Source organism: Telopea speciosissima, chromosome 3 (assembly GCF_018873765.1).
Source record: "Telopea speciosissima isolate NSW1024214 ecotype Mountain lineage chromosome 3, Tspe_v1, whole genome shotgun sequence".
NCBI classification, from domain to species: domain Eukaryota; kingdom Viridiplantae; phylum Streptophyta; class Magnoliopsida; order Proteales; family Proteaceae; genus Telopea; species Telopea speciosissima.
The window spans coordinates 16,386,043-16,399,973 of record NC_057918.1 but is presented as its reverse complement, the minus strand read 5'-3'; the positions used below and the strand labels follow the sequence as shown (position 1 = coordinate 16,399,973).

At 37.8% G+C, this 13,931-nt stretch overlaps 3 protein-coding genes across 3 annotated transcripts; all 3 read right to left on the bottom strand.

Moving 5' to 3' along the window:
• Positions 1–484: 484 nt before the first annotated feature.
• LOC122653825 (probable xyloglucan endotransglucosylase/hydrolase protein 26) lies at positions 485–3,011 on the bottom strand. Its single transcript, XM_043847774.1, has 4 exons — positions 2,651–3,011; positions 1,449–1,549; positions 1,167–1,360; positions 485–1,083 (listed from the first exon to the last, which is right to left on the bottom strand). The coding sequence occupies exons 1-4, from the start codon at positions 2,823–2,825 to the stop codon at positions 660–662; spliced, it is 894 nt and encodes a 297-aa protein (XP_043703709.1). The 5' UTR covers positions 2,826–3,011; the 3' UTR covers positions 485–659.
• A 2,543-nt stretch (positions 3,012–5,554) lies between these two features.
• Positions 5,555–6,785, bottom strand: LOC122654896 (probable xyloglucan endotransglucosylase/hydrolase protein 26). The gene is made up of 4 exons (XM_043849159.1): positions 6,611–6,785; positions 6,367–6,467; positions 6,065–6,258; positions 5,555–5,963 (listed from the first exon to the last, which is right to left on the bottom strand). The coding sequence occupies exons 1-4, from the start codon at positions 6,783–6,785 to the stop codon at positions 5,555–5,557; spliced, it is 879 nt and encodes a 292-aa protein (XP_043705094.1).
• Positions 6,786–12,177: 5,392 nt separating this feature from the next.
• On the bottom strand, positions 12,178–13,416 carry LOC122654895 (probable xyloglucan endotransglucosylase/hydrolase protein 26). The gene is made up of 4 exons (XM_043849158.1): positions 13,242–13,416; positions 12,998–13,098; positions 12,696–12,889; positions 12,178–12,594 (listed from the first exon to the last, which is right to left on the bottom strand). Exons 1-4 carry the CDS (start codon positions 13,414–13,416, stop codon positions 12,186–12,188), a joined length of 879 nt encoding a protein of 292 aa, XP_043705093.1. The 3' UTR covers positions 12,178–12,185.
• Between the last annotated feature and the right edge of the window lie 515 nt (positions 13,417–13,931).

The following is a 13,931-nucleotide window of genomic DNA, read 5'->3' as shown; positions in this document are numbered from 1 at the left end:
AATTGAATGTTTAAATTCAATATAAATATGTGGGTATTGAATTTATCTTAGAAACTGAAAGCTAAAAAACTATATATTAAGGTTAACTTTCATATCCATATAAATCATGTAATATTAACGATAAAAAAGGTTTTTTTAAGGCCAAAGTAAATCTCACGTCGTACTATCAACATTTGATAAAAAAGAAAAAGTGTTGGAAGTTATAAAGAAATAGTCCCACATCAGTTTATTCAGATCCTTTTGAGCGAAAAGGAAAAAAAAAAAAAAAAAAAGGTTGATCCAGATCCTTGGTGTCTTCGTATACTTTGAGGATTTCACTCCTTGCATCAGAAAACTCTGTTGCTGGAATTTATACACCAGAACTTGAGAACTATTTGGTTTAAAAAAAAAAAACCTGTTTCCATACATTAGGATATTATTACTTTTTAGTCTGTAACACAAGAATTCAAGATCACAAAAAGATTTGGTCTGCAACATGACTAATAAAAAATTTTACTAAGATTTAATACAAAGTTGAGAAGATACAGCTGACAGAGAGTTTATTCCTCATTTGTAATCTGAAATGATTCAAACAATAGGGGGCAGCAAAAGTTCATTCATCTCTTTTGGATCCAAACTTAGGTGTCTCAGTTTTGGAACCATATTTTCTTTGTTTGCTTCTAATATTCGTCTAAAGAATAGTCTTGTAAAGAACATTCAGGGGGCATTTTCCAGTTGAATCTTCTATAATCAGTGCAGTAGTTATAGATCATATAGTATTTTCTGACCCACTTCATCTGACGAATTTGCCTGTAGTTTAACTTGCTGTAAACAGGGGATGTCCACCAATTGGCAGGTGTATTGGTGACACATTGACTGATGCTAACTGGTCCACTCCACTTGCAAGCCCTTGGTCTAAAATTTCTATATCTAGCTATGAAAGGTGCACAGCTCCAGTCAGTCTTCACACGCCCACCTTGTGTTGCCCAGCTATCAGCATTCCATAAGCTGGAATAAACCCTCATCCCTTTCTTGTTTGGGAAATCAATTCCCTGACTCTCATAGTTTTGGAAGACTCGGATTGGCAGCCCATCAATAAACCACCTGAAACAAGAGCAAACAGATGGGTGATGCATTTTGAAGGAGAGAAGCAAACATCTTGGACAGGTCCTAGTGAGGTAACTTACACAATCCTACTCGGGTTCCAGTGTATGGTGTAGTTGTGGTAATCAGCTGTTGGGTCAAACCAGAGATGAAATTGCTGCTCTTTGTGTCCAACACCCTGAGTGAAGACATTTGTGTGGACAGTGTAAGGTTCTCCTGATACATTGCCCAAGAACTCAAAGTCTATTTCATCGTGCGCAGGACCGGTTGAAGACAACTGCACACAATTGAGAAAGGAATTTAGCTAGATTTCAAGTGTGAGGAAAACATCATACTGGGGTTCCATTTGCTCAATGGGAAATTACATAGTAGGCTGTAACAGTGCCAGCAGAATTCCCAGGTACTAATTTGATTAGCATTTCTATACTGCCGTAGAAGAATGCTTGTTTTGTTTGAATTCCAGATCCTGACAAACCAAAGAAGGCAATAAAGTTAGCAGGGTATAGAAGAAAGGGATTGAGAACAATGACCAAAATATTACAGGTTCCCAGTGGCAACTATATGAACAGAGACATCTTACGAGTCACTGAGTAGGATAGCACCATGTCAATGTCTGATACTTTTATTCGAACCCCAAAATACTCCCTGTACGCCACTGGTTACCATCATTTCATTTTTCTCCATTTTCATCAATCCCCACCTCCAAACAAGAACATAAGTGTGGAAAAGTAAGAGGGCAATGACCAGGTCATGGGTCTGATTTGTGGTCTCTCTCACTGTATGGTAGACTACTGAAAAATTACTTATGGTTTCTTAAATACATCTAAAAAATTCTTGGGAACAATTCCTCAAGAAATCAGGGAATCAGTTTTCTTTAGGTTAAGAGAGAGGGGGGGGGGGGGTTGGGGAGGTGGATCATCTATTTTGAATATTTTACTTCCAGTTTGGCCACAACATTGTGGCCTATCCCTTATGGAAGAAGCACTTACAAGGGTTCAAGACAAAGAAACCATAAAAAATGTAACCAAAAAAAATTATTTGAGCCTGTGAGGAACTGTGGTTAAACTTGTCAATTCTAGAACTCTAATCAAGTTTATGTAATTTTGAGGTGACTCAACCTAGAACTCAGCAAAGAATGTCTTGTTTATTGCCCGAGTCAGGTTGTTTAAGTGTCTTGGTAACTCGACTCAGATCGGTTCCCTATTAGGATTAAATTGTTTTTCAATTTTCAATTAGATGTGCTAAACAAAGTTGATTCTAAAGAATAAAAGAAACAATAGAGGGTTTATGTGCAAAGCCTACATGGTACTGAACTCTGAAATCTTTAGAAATTCCACATTATTATGTTGATACATCATACTAGTTGCGAGTTATGTTATTGTAGGTTGTTCCTTTATCGTTCTACATTAGAAGCTAACCTACATGGTATGAAGTATTGCTATTAAGTAGTTTTAGCAAAGCCATCTCCCTCATCAGTTGTATCAAGTTTCCAGAAAGAAGAAAAGAGAATGAGAAACATATTTTGAAGTCTGAATATGAATTCAACATGTGCAGATCATGAACATACCTGACCAATTGGTTAGCACAAGCTGAAGATCTTCACCATTACCCGCAATCAATTCTTGATTATTACCTCCCCAGGATACGTGGACATGGTCTGGAAATGCTGCATCTACAGAACTCAGATTTATTGCAATCAGGGAGATGGCAAGAGCAAAGAAGAGAGCTCTAAAGGTAGCCATGCCAACCCAAAAGAATAGGAACAATTGTTTCTTCTCTGAAGATAGAAAAAATGAAGTTGTGATGCGCCTGAAGTTGCTTTATAAGGGGGATTCAAATAGCATAGATTGAGGAAGAGAACATGGGTCTAGTCAGTTAATTATTCATTTATTTTAGTGTTTCTTTCAGGATTAACACAGGCCGGCAGGTTAGATGAATAGGAGATTGGTGGTCCTCTACTCTTTAAGGTAAATAATAAACAAGAATTCACACGTCTTTCAATAAACTTGGAAAAAACACAAGCCATGTGGCTGAGAAAAGCTGTCACTCATTGGACAGTTTATCAGGTAATCTCTGCCAATAATGTGATCTTAGCTAGTGGGTTTTGAGAATAATTAGGTAGTTTTGTTCTAAACGTCAATAAATTAATTAGATTGTAAGCATTTGTCTGGTAACTTATATTATCTTGTGCCAATGCACAGAAGAGAGTAGCCGTTGGTGAAGCCATTGGCGGATAAAACTGTGTGACGCGGAGAGAGAGTTTGTCGACTTTGAAAAGCTTATTCTGATCTAAAAAAGTAAAGAAAGGAAAAGAAGAGAACAGCTCATCTTTAGTGAATCGATCGACGTGAAGGCCAATAACTACAGAAGAAGATAGAAGAGAGTAGAGACGAAGAGAAAGCGAAGACTGGAAATAGTCTACAGAGTGGGTATCAATCTCATCGAAACTTGCGGAACTTATTCCCGTTGATTGCTGAAAAAAAAAACATTGCAGGTGGATTTAGCAAAATAAAAACTAATACACAAATATTTAAAATTAGCTAATCAGAATATCTGATCATCTACCATTAATTTTTTTTAAAAAAAATTCCTTTTAAGGGTTCCTAGTTGATCACATGCATGGTTATTAATATTAGTATCAGGAGATCGGCAGTTAGCGTCTCGATGGAGAAATGCTCTCTGGCAAGTAGGGAGCCGAGCCTACCGGGTGTTCGAGTTGATCTATAAACACCCTTGTGTCTCTCTCACATTATAGCTTGGTTACAAACCAACTCTGAAGCCAGCCTTCTCAGAACAATACATTTGAGGACAGTGGTTCCTCTTGTCATTCTATCAAAACTGTTAATACCGATACTGATTGATATACATCAGCCATAGTGGGCGTATCAGATGGTTTAATCTTCAATTTAATAAAATTTTTTTAATTTATAGACAGATTTTCTTTAATAAGAATCTTTCCACCGCCAAGTATCAATATCGGTCTTGATCGATACGGATACAACTGATGCGAATTTTTATTATTTCCATTATTTTTGGGGTTCTCATACCAAACGGTTTCAGATATCTTCTTGGCTTGTAATCAACATCCTTCACATATTCTATGAGATATGCCAAAGCCCATCTTGATTTTGTGTACAATGATATTGGCTTTGTGAATTCTCTCTTTCCCCCCCCTGTTCTAGAAGGCAAATAAATCCAAGAATCCTCGAGGAATAGAAGAAAGATTTTTAGTAATACCACATTTTCTTCTTAGAATATAAAATGTGGATTGCGGTGGGGACGAGGTTTAATGCCCATCGAACACGCAGCACAGCACAGCACAGCACAGACTAATAAGAGACACTAATTAAGACAGAAACGAAAAACCCTGGGCCGAGATGAAGTGTCTCTAATTATTGACTCTTTGTAGGGGCTTTAATGCCCCAATTCTCCTCTATTTTCTTTAGATTTGTTCCTCGCAAATTAAATGTTGAGGCCTAAAAACAAGATGGTAGGCCTCAACATTTAATTTGCGGGGAACAAATCTAAAGAAAATAGAGGGGAATTAGGGCATTAAAGCCGTAATATCATCTAAAATCACATCTGTATCCCAATCTACAGTAGAAGACGCCAATAAAAACCTGGCAATCTGAAAGAAGAATGATTTGCTGCAGCTCCATGAAGACCTGTAAGGGTCATGAGTCATGACCGTATTTATTAAATGTGACAGCCCATACGAAGCCCATTAATTGTTGATCCAACCCGGCCTAGTAACCCAAATAGACTTGCATGAGCATGACCAGGCAACCTGGAGACCCAACCCGACGACCACATGAGTGATCCGCCAGCCCGACCTTGTTCATCCGATTGACTCAGTGAGATTATTTTCATAAATTGGGTCTGTTTGGCTCATTGTTAAGGGGTCTTTGGTTGCTAGCTTAAGAACTAGTTGAGGATCTGTTTGCTTACTGATATTCTGATTTTTTTTTTTATTAATTTATACATATTTTTTGGTAAAATAATACGGGTCAAGTTGGAGAATGTTTTCTGATATGGACCAGATTGTGATATCAGCATAACTCTCTTTACAGTGCAATAAGGTGTTCCATAAGAACGGCTGAGAGTCGTTCACGTATGCTTTCGTACGTGAAGATTTCCCCCCGCTCACGTTCAATAACTAACATATATTAAATGAGAATTTGTACCGTATAGTGAGAATTGCAATCCCCATATTAAATGAGAATGAGCGTTGTAACCACATTTTCTTGATGGAAGGAATGAAAGTTATAACATTGTGGTATAAGAGAAGTGTCCCTGGATATAGCTAGCCAGTGGAGAATTGTTTATTCCTCATCATTAGTACACAGAAATGATTCAAACAATAGCGGGAGGGGGAGGGGGAGGAGAGGGGCATAAAAGTAAAAGCTTATTCATCACTTTTGGGTCCTGCAGAATGCTTCAAACAATAGAGAATTAATCTTTGGGCATGCTTCTAATATTGACCTAAATTGCACTCAGGGGGCATATTCCAGTTGAATCTTTGATAATCGGTGCAGTAGTTATAGATCATGTAGTTGTCTCTAACCCAATTCATCTGACCAACTTGACTGTAGCTTAACTGGGTATACTCAGGGAATGTCCACCAGTTGTAAGAGGTAGTGGCAGAACATTGGTATATGCTATCTGTTCCATACCATTGACAAGCCCTCGGCCTAAAATTTCTAAATCCTGCTACGAATGGTGCACAGCTCCAATCAATCTTCACACGCCCACCTTGTGTGCACCAGTTATCAGCATTCCATAAGCTGGAATAAAGCCACATCCCTTGCTTGTTTGGGTATGCAATGCCCTGACTCTCATAGTTCCGAAAGGCTCGGATTGGAATATCATCAATAAACCATCTGAAACAATAACAACAACAGCAAATTAACATTGAAGCAGTGAAACAAACAATTTGGAGTAGATCGAGGTTGTAGCTAGAGTGTGTGAACTGTGAACTTACACGATTTCGCTTGGGTTCCAGTGAATGGTGTAGTTGTGGTAATCAGCAGTTGGGTCAAACCAGAGTTTAAATTGTTGTTCTTTGCCTCCAAGACCTTGAGCAAAGATATTTGTATGGACAGTGTAAGGTTGTCTTGATTGATTGCCCAAGAACTCAAAATCTATCTCATCATGCTTGTCACCAGTTGAAGACAACTGCAACACAAAATTAATTTAGATTGGAACTTAATTAATTAGTCAAATTAATTTTAATGTAAAACTTTATTGGATTGCATTTGGTAAAATGGGAAATGAATTAATTACATAGTAGGCTGTAACAGTGCCAGCAGAATTCCCAGGTACTAATTTGATTAGCATTTCAATACTGCCAAAGAGATATGCATGATCAGATTGAATTCCAGACCCTGACACAATCAAACCAAGAGAAGGCATTAATAAGTTAGCAGGGTACGTAGGAGAGAAGGTGCCTTTTAATAAGGGATTATTAAGACATTGCTTGCTATATATGGTTATTATATATGATGATAGATCGAGGAATAAGATATACCTGAATAATTGGTTAGAAGAAGCTCAAGATCATCACCATTACCATAAATCTTGGCTTGATCAGCTCCCCAGGTAAAGTAGACATTCTCTGGAAATGTGGCTTCTACAACATTTTGATTCAGTGCAATCAGAGAGATAACAAGTGCAAGGAAGCAGAGAACTCCAAAGTTGGCCATTTATGCCAAGTAACCCAAAAAGCTCAGTATAGAGAGACAATTGGTAGCTAGCTCCTTCAACGAAGATAGATAGATAGATAGATAGAACTGAAATTGTGATGCATATGAAGATCGATGGTTTATGACAGCTTTATATACCATACATTTTAGAAAGAGAATAAGCTCTAATCAGTTATTTATTCATTTAGTTTAGTTTAATTTCTTTCATAACCAATACAGGCCTGCAGATTTGATGAATATGCATGAGGTGGTAGGTAGTAAAGATTGGTGGCTCTAAAAGGTCAACTATTGTATTTGTCCTTCTCTATAAACTGTCAGCCATTCATTGAATAGTTGATCAGAAAAAATCTGTACCAATGTGATCACAAGAAGTTGGTGTTGAGAATTTCTTTGCAGGTTTAGACCAAAGCCCATAAATTAATGAGATGGGTAAGCATGGTCTAGTTAATGAGATTATCTTGTGCTAATGCACAGAATGAAGAGAATCGACATTGGTGAAGCCACAGCACAGCACAGCACACAGATGAGAAGAGAAGGTCGTTTCTCGACTAGGCATGCAGGCAGCTGGCACGCGGTGCAAATGGGAGTGTATCATATCGTGTTAGGGACAAGGACAACACGCTCACCTCTCACCTCAGAAAAAGAGAAAGAGAGAGAGAGAGAGAGAGAAAAGAAGTAGAAGAAGTAGAAAAATGGAGTTGACTACTTGTGGGTAGGGCACTCGGGTCCTCCCGATCCAACTTAGTCTGTTCCAGCGTGAACTCTGCTTGAAGCTTTGTGCATATTTAATTTTGGTTGGCGTCGAGTCCACGACAATCTCCGGTTTGAATCGGGCGAGCAAGGGTTCTAAGTCAAAATGGATCAACTGCACGTACCAATAAGTGATGACATACATCTCTGAGCCAATCACATTTTAATTTTGTTTTCGTAAAAACTCCTCCTCCCCTTGTAAATGGCAAAAATGGGACAGATGGTTGGCTCTCACATATACCCTGTTGGTATGTATAGAGGAACCGAACTAGCTCTTTCTAAGTAAAGTGATCAGAAGTCAGAACTAAGGTTTCAAATTGGAACCGAAATCAGAATGAATAAATCGAACCAAACCAAATAAATTCGGTTTTGATTCCAACATAGGATCATCGGTTCGAATTGAAACCAAATCAAATTGTGTTACTAATATATTATAGCATTGTAATAAATTATAATACGAAAATAATCCAGTATATATTACTAATATTAGTATTAAACTTTCTAACACTACTATATATATTATAGTATAATGTTATAATATAATATATTAATGTTTTATAATGGTACTATATTATAGTAAATGAGCTGAGTACAAGAACTAAAGAACCAGAATCAAACCGTGTAAGAATCAAAACCGAATCGAGCAAGTTTGATTTGAGTATCGATTTTTAAAACCGATTGAATTCTCAATTCAGTTTCGATTCACACCAACAATCTCTAGAGCCAAATCGAAGCCAATTGAATACCCAAAACTGAACGGATTTACACGTTTAGTCTGAACTTCTCAAATGGTGAAAGAAAGTTCTCTTTCATCTGTTGTGTGTGTTTGATTTTGGTCCCATGATGTAGGATTGAAAAAAATATAAGGGTAATTTACACATACCTAGGTTTGCATTAATTACACTTTCACCCATGAGGTTTGGAAGATAATACGTACCCCTATTGCTTTACAAACTAATTATTCTTTTAAATACTCGTGATGGTTCAAAATGTCACGAAACTTTATAAATTAAAAATTTGAGTAACGAAGGTAGTGTTTTGGGACTTTTGAATACTGGTGAGTTTTGATGCCTTATATTTATAAGAGTGTCACTAAAAGGGGTTTAGAAATAACCATAAAGTTAAAAGAATAAGTAATCTATAATTATTGGTAAATGATTGGTATTGACATCATAAAAACTGTTTTTACTTTGAGGTTTTGAGCATTTTGGCTATGCCCATTTTTTTTTTTGTGTGTAAAAACCCCTAATGCCCCCTTAGAGGGGGGATGGGGGAATATATAGATGGCCCAAAGGGCAAGAATTGACATACAACAAGAAGAAGATCTTTGGGAAGTGAAGACTCCCAACAACCCTGTCTAGGGTAACAAGTAGCCCACTTAGAAATAGAGTGGGCAGCAACATTTGAAAACCTATTTACATGGTGAAAGCAACAAGAAGAGATCCGCCATTAGCAGGGATATATCCTTAACCACAGTGGTGATTTCCAGGGGCAGCAAAAAGGAAAGGGATGTGAGGCATCTAATTACAACCTGGCAATCAGACAAAACTGTTACCTTAGAGAAACTAGCTCTTTTGGCAAAGGTAAGCGCCATTCGAACTACAAGCGCCTCACTCACAACCGCAGGCATCTCAACCAAGTGATCAGAAGCAATCAACTTAAGGTCATGACGATGATCCAAAATGAGACAAGCTATCCCCAAAGCTTTGGGGTGGGAGGAAATTGCTGCATTTGTGAAGATAAGGTAAGAGTCATCAGGAGGGCCATCAAGAGACGACAAGGGGGTGAGAGGCTATTGCACAGGCTCGTTGGATGAAACGGAGTCCAGAATCATGGAAAGAGCTTCATCCACATTCCTGACGACACGATCAAGCCAAGCTCTGAAAGGAGGAATAGTAGTCTTGAAAACACTTATCATTTCTCAGTTTCTAGATTTCCCAAACAATAACAGCATGAGTAGTGAAGATTTTCTGCGGCTCCTTCTTAGTAGTTCCATATATTCTTCCCCACTTAGATATCCAAGCATAGAAAGGGAAATTTCGGTCAATACTTGATCTCATCGAAACCCGAGATGTGAACCATGCCTGTTGAGCCAAGGGACAATAGAGGAGTGCATGTTCCACCGATTCAGGACCTTGTCTACACCCTGGGCAAATATCATTCAGAATTATGCACTTTTACTTTAAGTTGACCATCATACCTAAAGCACCCAAGCAAGCTTTCCAAAGAAAGGATTGCACCTTCGGAGGAACCTTAGAGTTCCAAATAATCTTCCAAACATCTTTTGGAACAACAACAGCTTTGCAATCGAACGGGACGAAGGAGGAGACAAAGAAGTCCCCAACCAGTACGCAGAATTGACAGAGAACACCCCTTTAGAGTTATGGCCCCCTACAAGCTGGTCCTGGGATCTAGTAGAGCAAAGGGGTATCATGAGTATTGCTTTGGCCTCCCCCCGAGAAAACAAAACTATGAAGCTTCAAAGCATCCCACGCACCTCTTGGATAGATTAGATCTGACACCCACATAAGCGAGCAGTTTGGCGGTCTAGGAGAGTGAAGCCTATATCCTTACAACTTCGGGATCCAAGGATCCTTCCAAATCCGAATAGAGGTACCATTCCAACAACGCATAGTAGCCCTTCCTGCAGAAGACTCTGACCCTTAACAATACCTCTCCAAGCCCAGGAGGATTTATCCCCCACTGGTGCTTATAAGAAGTTACCATTTGGAAAGTACATACTGGCAAAAAGTCTAGCCCAAAGAGAGCTTCTATTAGTAAGAAGCTGCCACCCCAACTTTGCAAGTAAGACAAGGTTTTGGGTGTTTAGGACCTTCAGCCCCAAACTACCATCAAGTTGAGAAAGACACAAGCAGTCCTAGCCCACCCAATGAATCTTCCTTTCATCCTGCTTTTGGCCCCAAAGAAATCTACACTCAGCCTTGTGAATATCATCTAGAAGACCAATTGGGAGCTTGAAGTGGGACATCGGGTAAAGAGGGGTTGCCATCGCCACAGATTTTGAATCGATTGAACCCATATATCACATATGGAACACTTAACTACATTTTCTAGGTTCTTGATGATTACAAGATTGCCACTAAAGGGATTTAGAATTTGTCACAATATCCTAAAGAATAAATTGATTCTTGATGATGAATCAATTTTTTTTGCAACTAATGCATGGTAATGGATACCGTCTCCACAAAGAATAAGCTACTTTCATGCATATAAGTCAGAATAAGATAGAATGATAAACATGCAGACATGAGAATTCTTATGGCTCACAGCTGCAAATTTCTTCTGTCTACACATTCTACTATTATTGATGAAGTTACAGATTTTTATGAATTGCAATTTTAGCCCATAGGTAGGCTGTAGGTAGCCTTAATTATCGGTGAATATCAAGATTGGTTATTTAAGCATAAAGTTTTAAGTATACAAAACTGATTATTGAAGTTACAGACTACTGCAAGTTACAACTTTATCTCACTGGCAAGTTGAGATAAGCCTTAGTTCTCATTGAATGTATGCTTTAAAATATTTTCATTCAAGTGGGAATATACGGACAAAAAACAATAGAGTTTGGATGCAGAATTAACCATGAGGTCGATTCTGTAAGTTAAGAATAAATAACAATATAAATGGTTCAATTCATTCTAAAAATGATAGCTCATTGCAATACTTGGAAGAGAGTGATCTACATATTTGGATTTGTACCGTCATGATTCAACAACAATAAACACAACCTTTTCCCAACTTAATGGGGTCGGTTACATGGATCTAGAACAAAAAAAAAAGAGGGGATTGGAAATGAGATGAGACATGCAAAATGGTAAATGACAAATATGACCTTATATTAAAGTTTGCATCGCAAGGGCAATTTTCTTGGCATGTGGCATGTGGCAATGAGGGTCAAGTTGGAGAATATTTTCTGATGTGGCCCAAACTGTACGTCACATCAGCATAACTCTCTTTACGTTGTAATAAGAGTTCAATAACGAACATATAATAAATGGGAATTATAATCCTATATTAAGTGAGATTAAGTGATAATCGTAATCCCCATATTAAGTGAGAATGAGAGTTGTAAACCCCATTTTCATGATGGAAGGAATGAAAGTTACAACATTGTGGTAGAAGAGAAGTGTGTGCTTGAATCCATCAATCTTGACAAAATTTCACAATCATTTTTTTAATCCTCGAGAGACAGAAAAAATCCATAAGACTCTCTCTAAAATTGATACTGATAGGTGCCGAAGGCACATTAGACAACATGGCGGAATTGTCAATCCTATGAGGAGGTAAATTCCGCTATCCTTCTCTTTCGGTTTCAATTTCTTAGAAAAATCATTCCTTTCATCAGAAACTCTACTGATGGACCTTTTTTCTTTTACTGAATAAAAATATATTAAAGAAAGAAAAAGAGATACAACTCAAAAGCCATGAAGGCTAACCAAGGGACAGATCCCTACCAAAAGATAACAAAACAATCTAAAGAAGGGGAAGATAACACAAGAATGCAGGGTCGCAAAAATTTTACTAATCTACAAAGTTGGGAAGATATGGCTAGCCAGTAGAGAATTGTTTATTCCTCATTAGTACATAGAAATGATACAAACAATAGAGAATTCATTTTTGGGCTTGCTTCTAATATTGCCCTAAATTGCATTCAGGGGGCATATTCCAGTTGAATCTTTGATAATCGGTGCAGTAGTTATAGATCATGTAGTTGTCTCTAACCCAATTCATCTGACCAACTTGACTTTTGCTTAACTGGGTATACTCAGGGAATGTCCACCAGTTGTAAGAGGTAGTGGCAGAACATTGGTATATGCTATCTGTTCCATACCATTGACAAGCCCTTGGCCTAAAATTTCTAAATCCTGCTACGAATGGTGCACAGCTCCAATCAATCTTCACACGCCCACCTTGTGTGCACCAGTTATCAGCATTCCATAAGCTGGAATAAAGCCACATCCCTTGCTTGTTTGGGTATGCAATGCCCTGACTCTCATAGTTCCGAAAGGCTCGGATTGGAATATCATCAATAAACCATCTGAAACAATAACAACAACAGCAAATTAACATTGAAGCAGTGAAACAAACAGTTTGGAGGAGATCGAGGTTTTAGCTAGAGTGTGTGAACTGTGAACTTACACAATTTCGCTTGGGTTCCAGTGAATGGTGTAGTTGTGGTAATCAGCAGTTGGGTCAAACCAGAGTTTAAATTGTTGTTCTTTGCCTCCAAGACCTTGAGCAAAGACATTTGTGTGGACAGTGTAAGGTTGTCCTGATTGATTGCCCAAGAACTCAAAGTCTATCTCATCATGCTTGTCACCAGTGGAAGACAACTGCAACACAAAATTAATTTAGATTGGAACTTAATTAATTAGTCAAATTAATTTTAATGTAAAACTTTATTGGTTTGCATTTGGTAAAATGGGAAATGAATTAATTACATAGTAGGCTGTAACAGTGCCAGCAGAATTCCCAGGTACTAATTTGATTAGCATTTCAATACTGCCAAAGAGATATGCATGATCAGATTGAATTCCAGACCCTGACACAATCAAACCAAGAGAAGGCATTAATAAGTTAGCAGGGTACGTAGGAGAGAAGGTGCCTTTTAATAAGGGATTATTAAGACATTGCTTGCTATATATGGTTATTATATATGATGATAGATCGAGGAATAAGATATACCTGAATAATTGGTTAGAAGAAGCTCAAGATCATCACCATTACCATAAATTTTGGCTTGATCAGCTCCCCAGGTAAAGTAGACATTCTCTGGAAATGTGGCTTCTACAACATTTTGATTCAGTGCAATCAGAGAGATAACAAGTGCAAGGAAGCAGAGAACTCCAAAGTTGGCCATTCTCTCTTCTTTGTAAGCTATAGGGACAATATATTGCTAGCTACCTAGCTACCTCCTATGAAGATAGATAAATAGAACTGAAATTGTGATGCATATGAAGATGGTTTGACAACTTTATATATATATATAGCATACATTGAGAAAGAGAATAACCTCTAATCAATTATTTAATCATTTATTTTAGTTTAATTTATTTCATAACCAACACAGGCCTGCAGATCGATTTGATGAATATCCATGAGGTGGTAGGTAGTCTTAATTTCTTAGTATGTTTCCTTTGATCAAGGGGGGGGGGGGGGGTGTTATTAATTATATAAATAAGGATTGGTGGCCCTCTTAAGGTCAACTTTTGTACTTGTCCTTCTCCATAAACTGTGAGCCACTCATTGGACAATTGATCAGAAAAATTCTATACCAATGTGATCACAAGAAGTTGGTGTTGAGAATTTCTTTGCAGTTTTAGACCAAAGCCCATAAATTAATGAGATGGGTAATTAAGCATGGTCAAGTTAAGG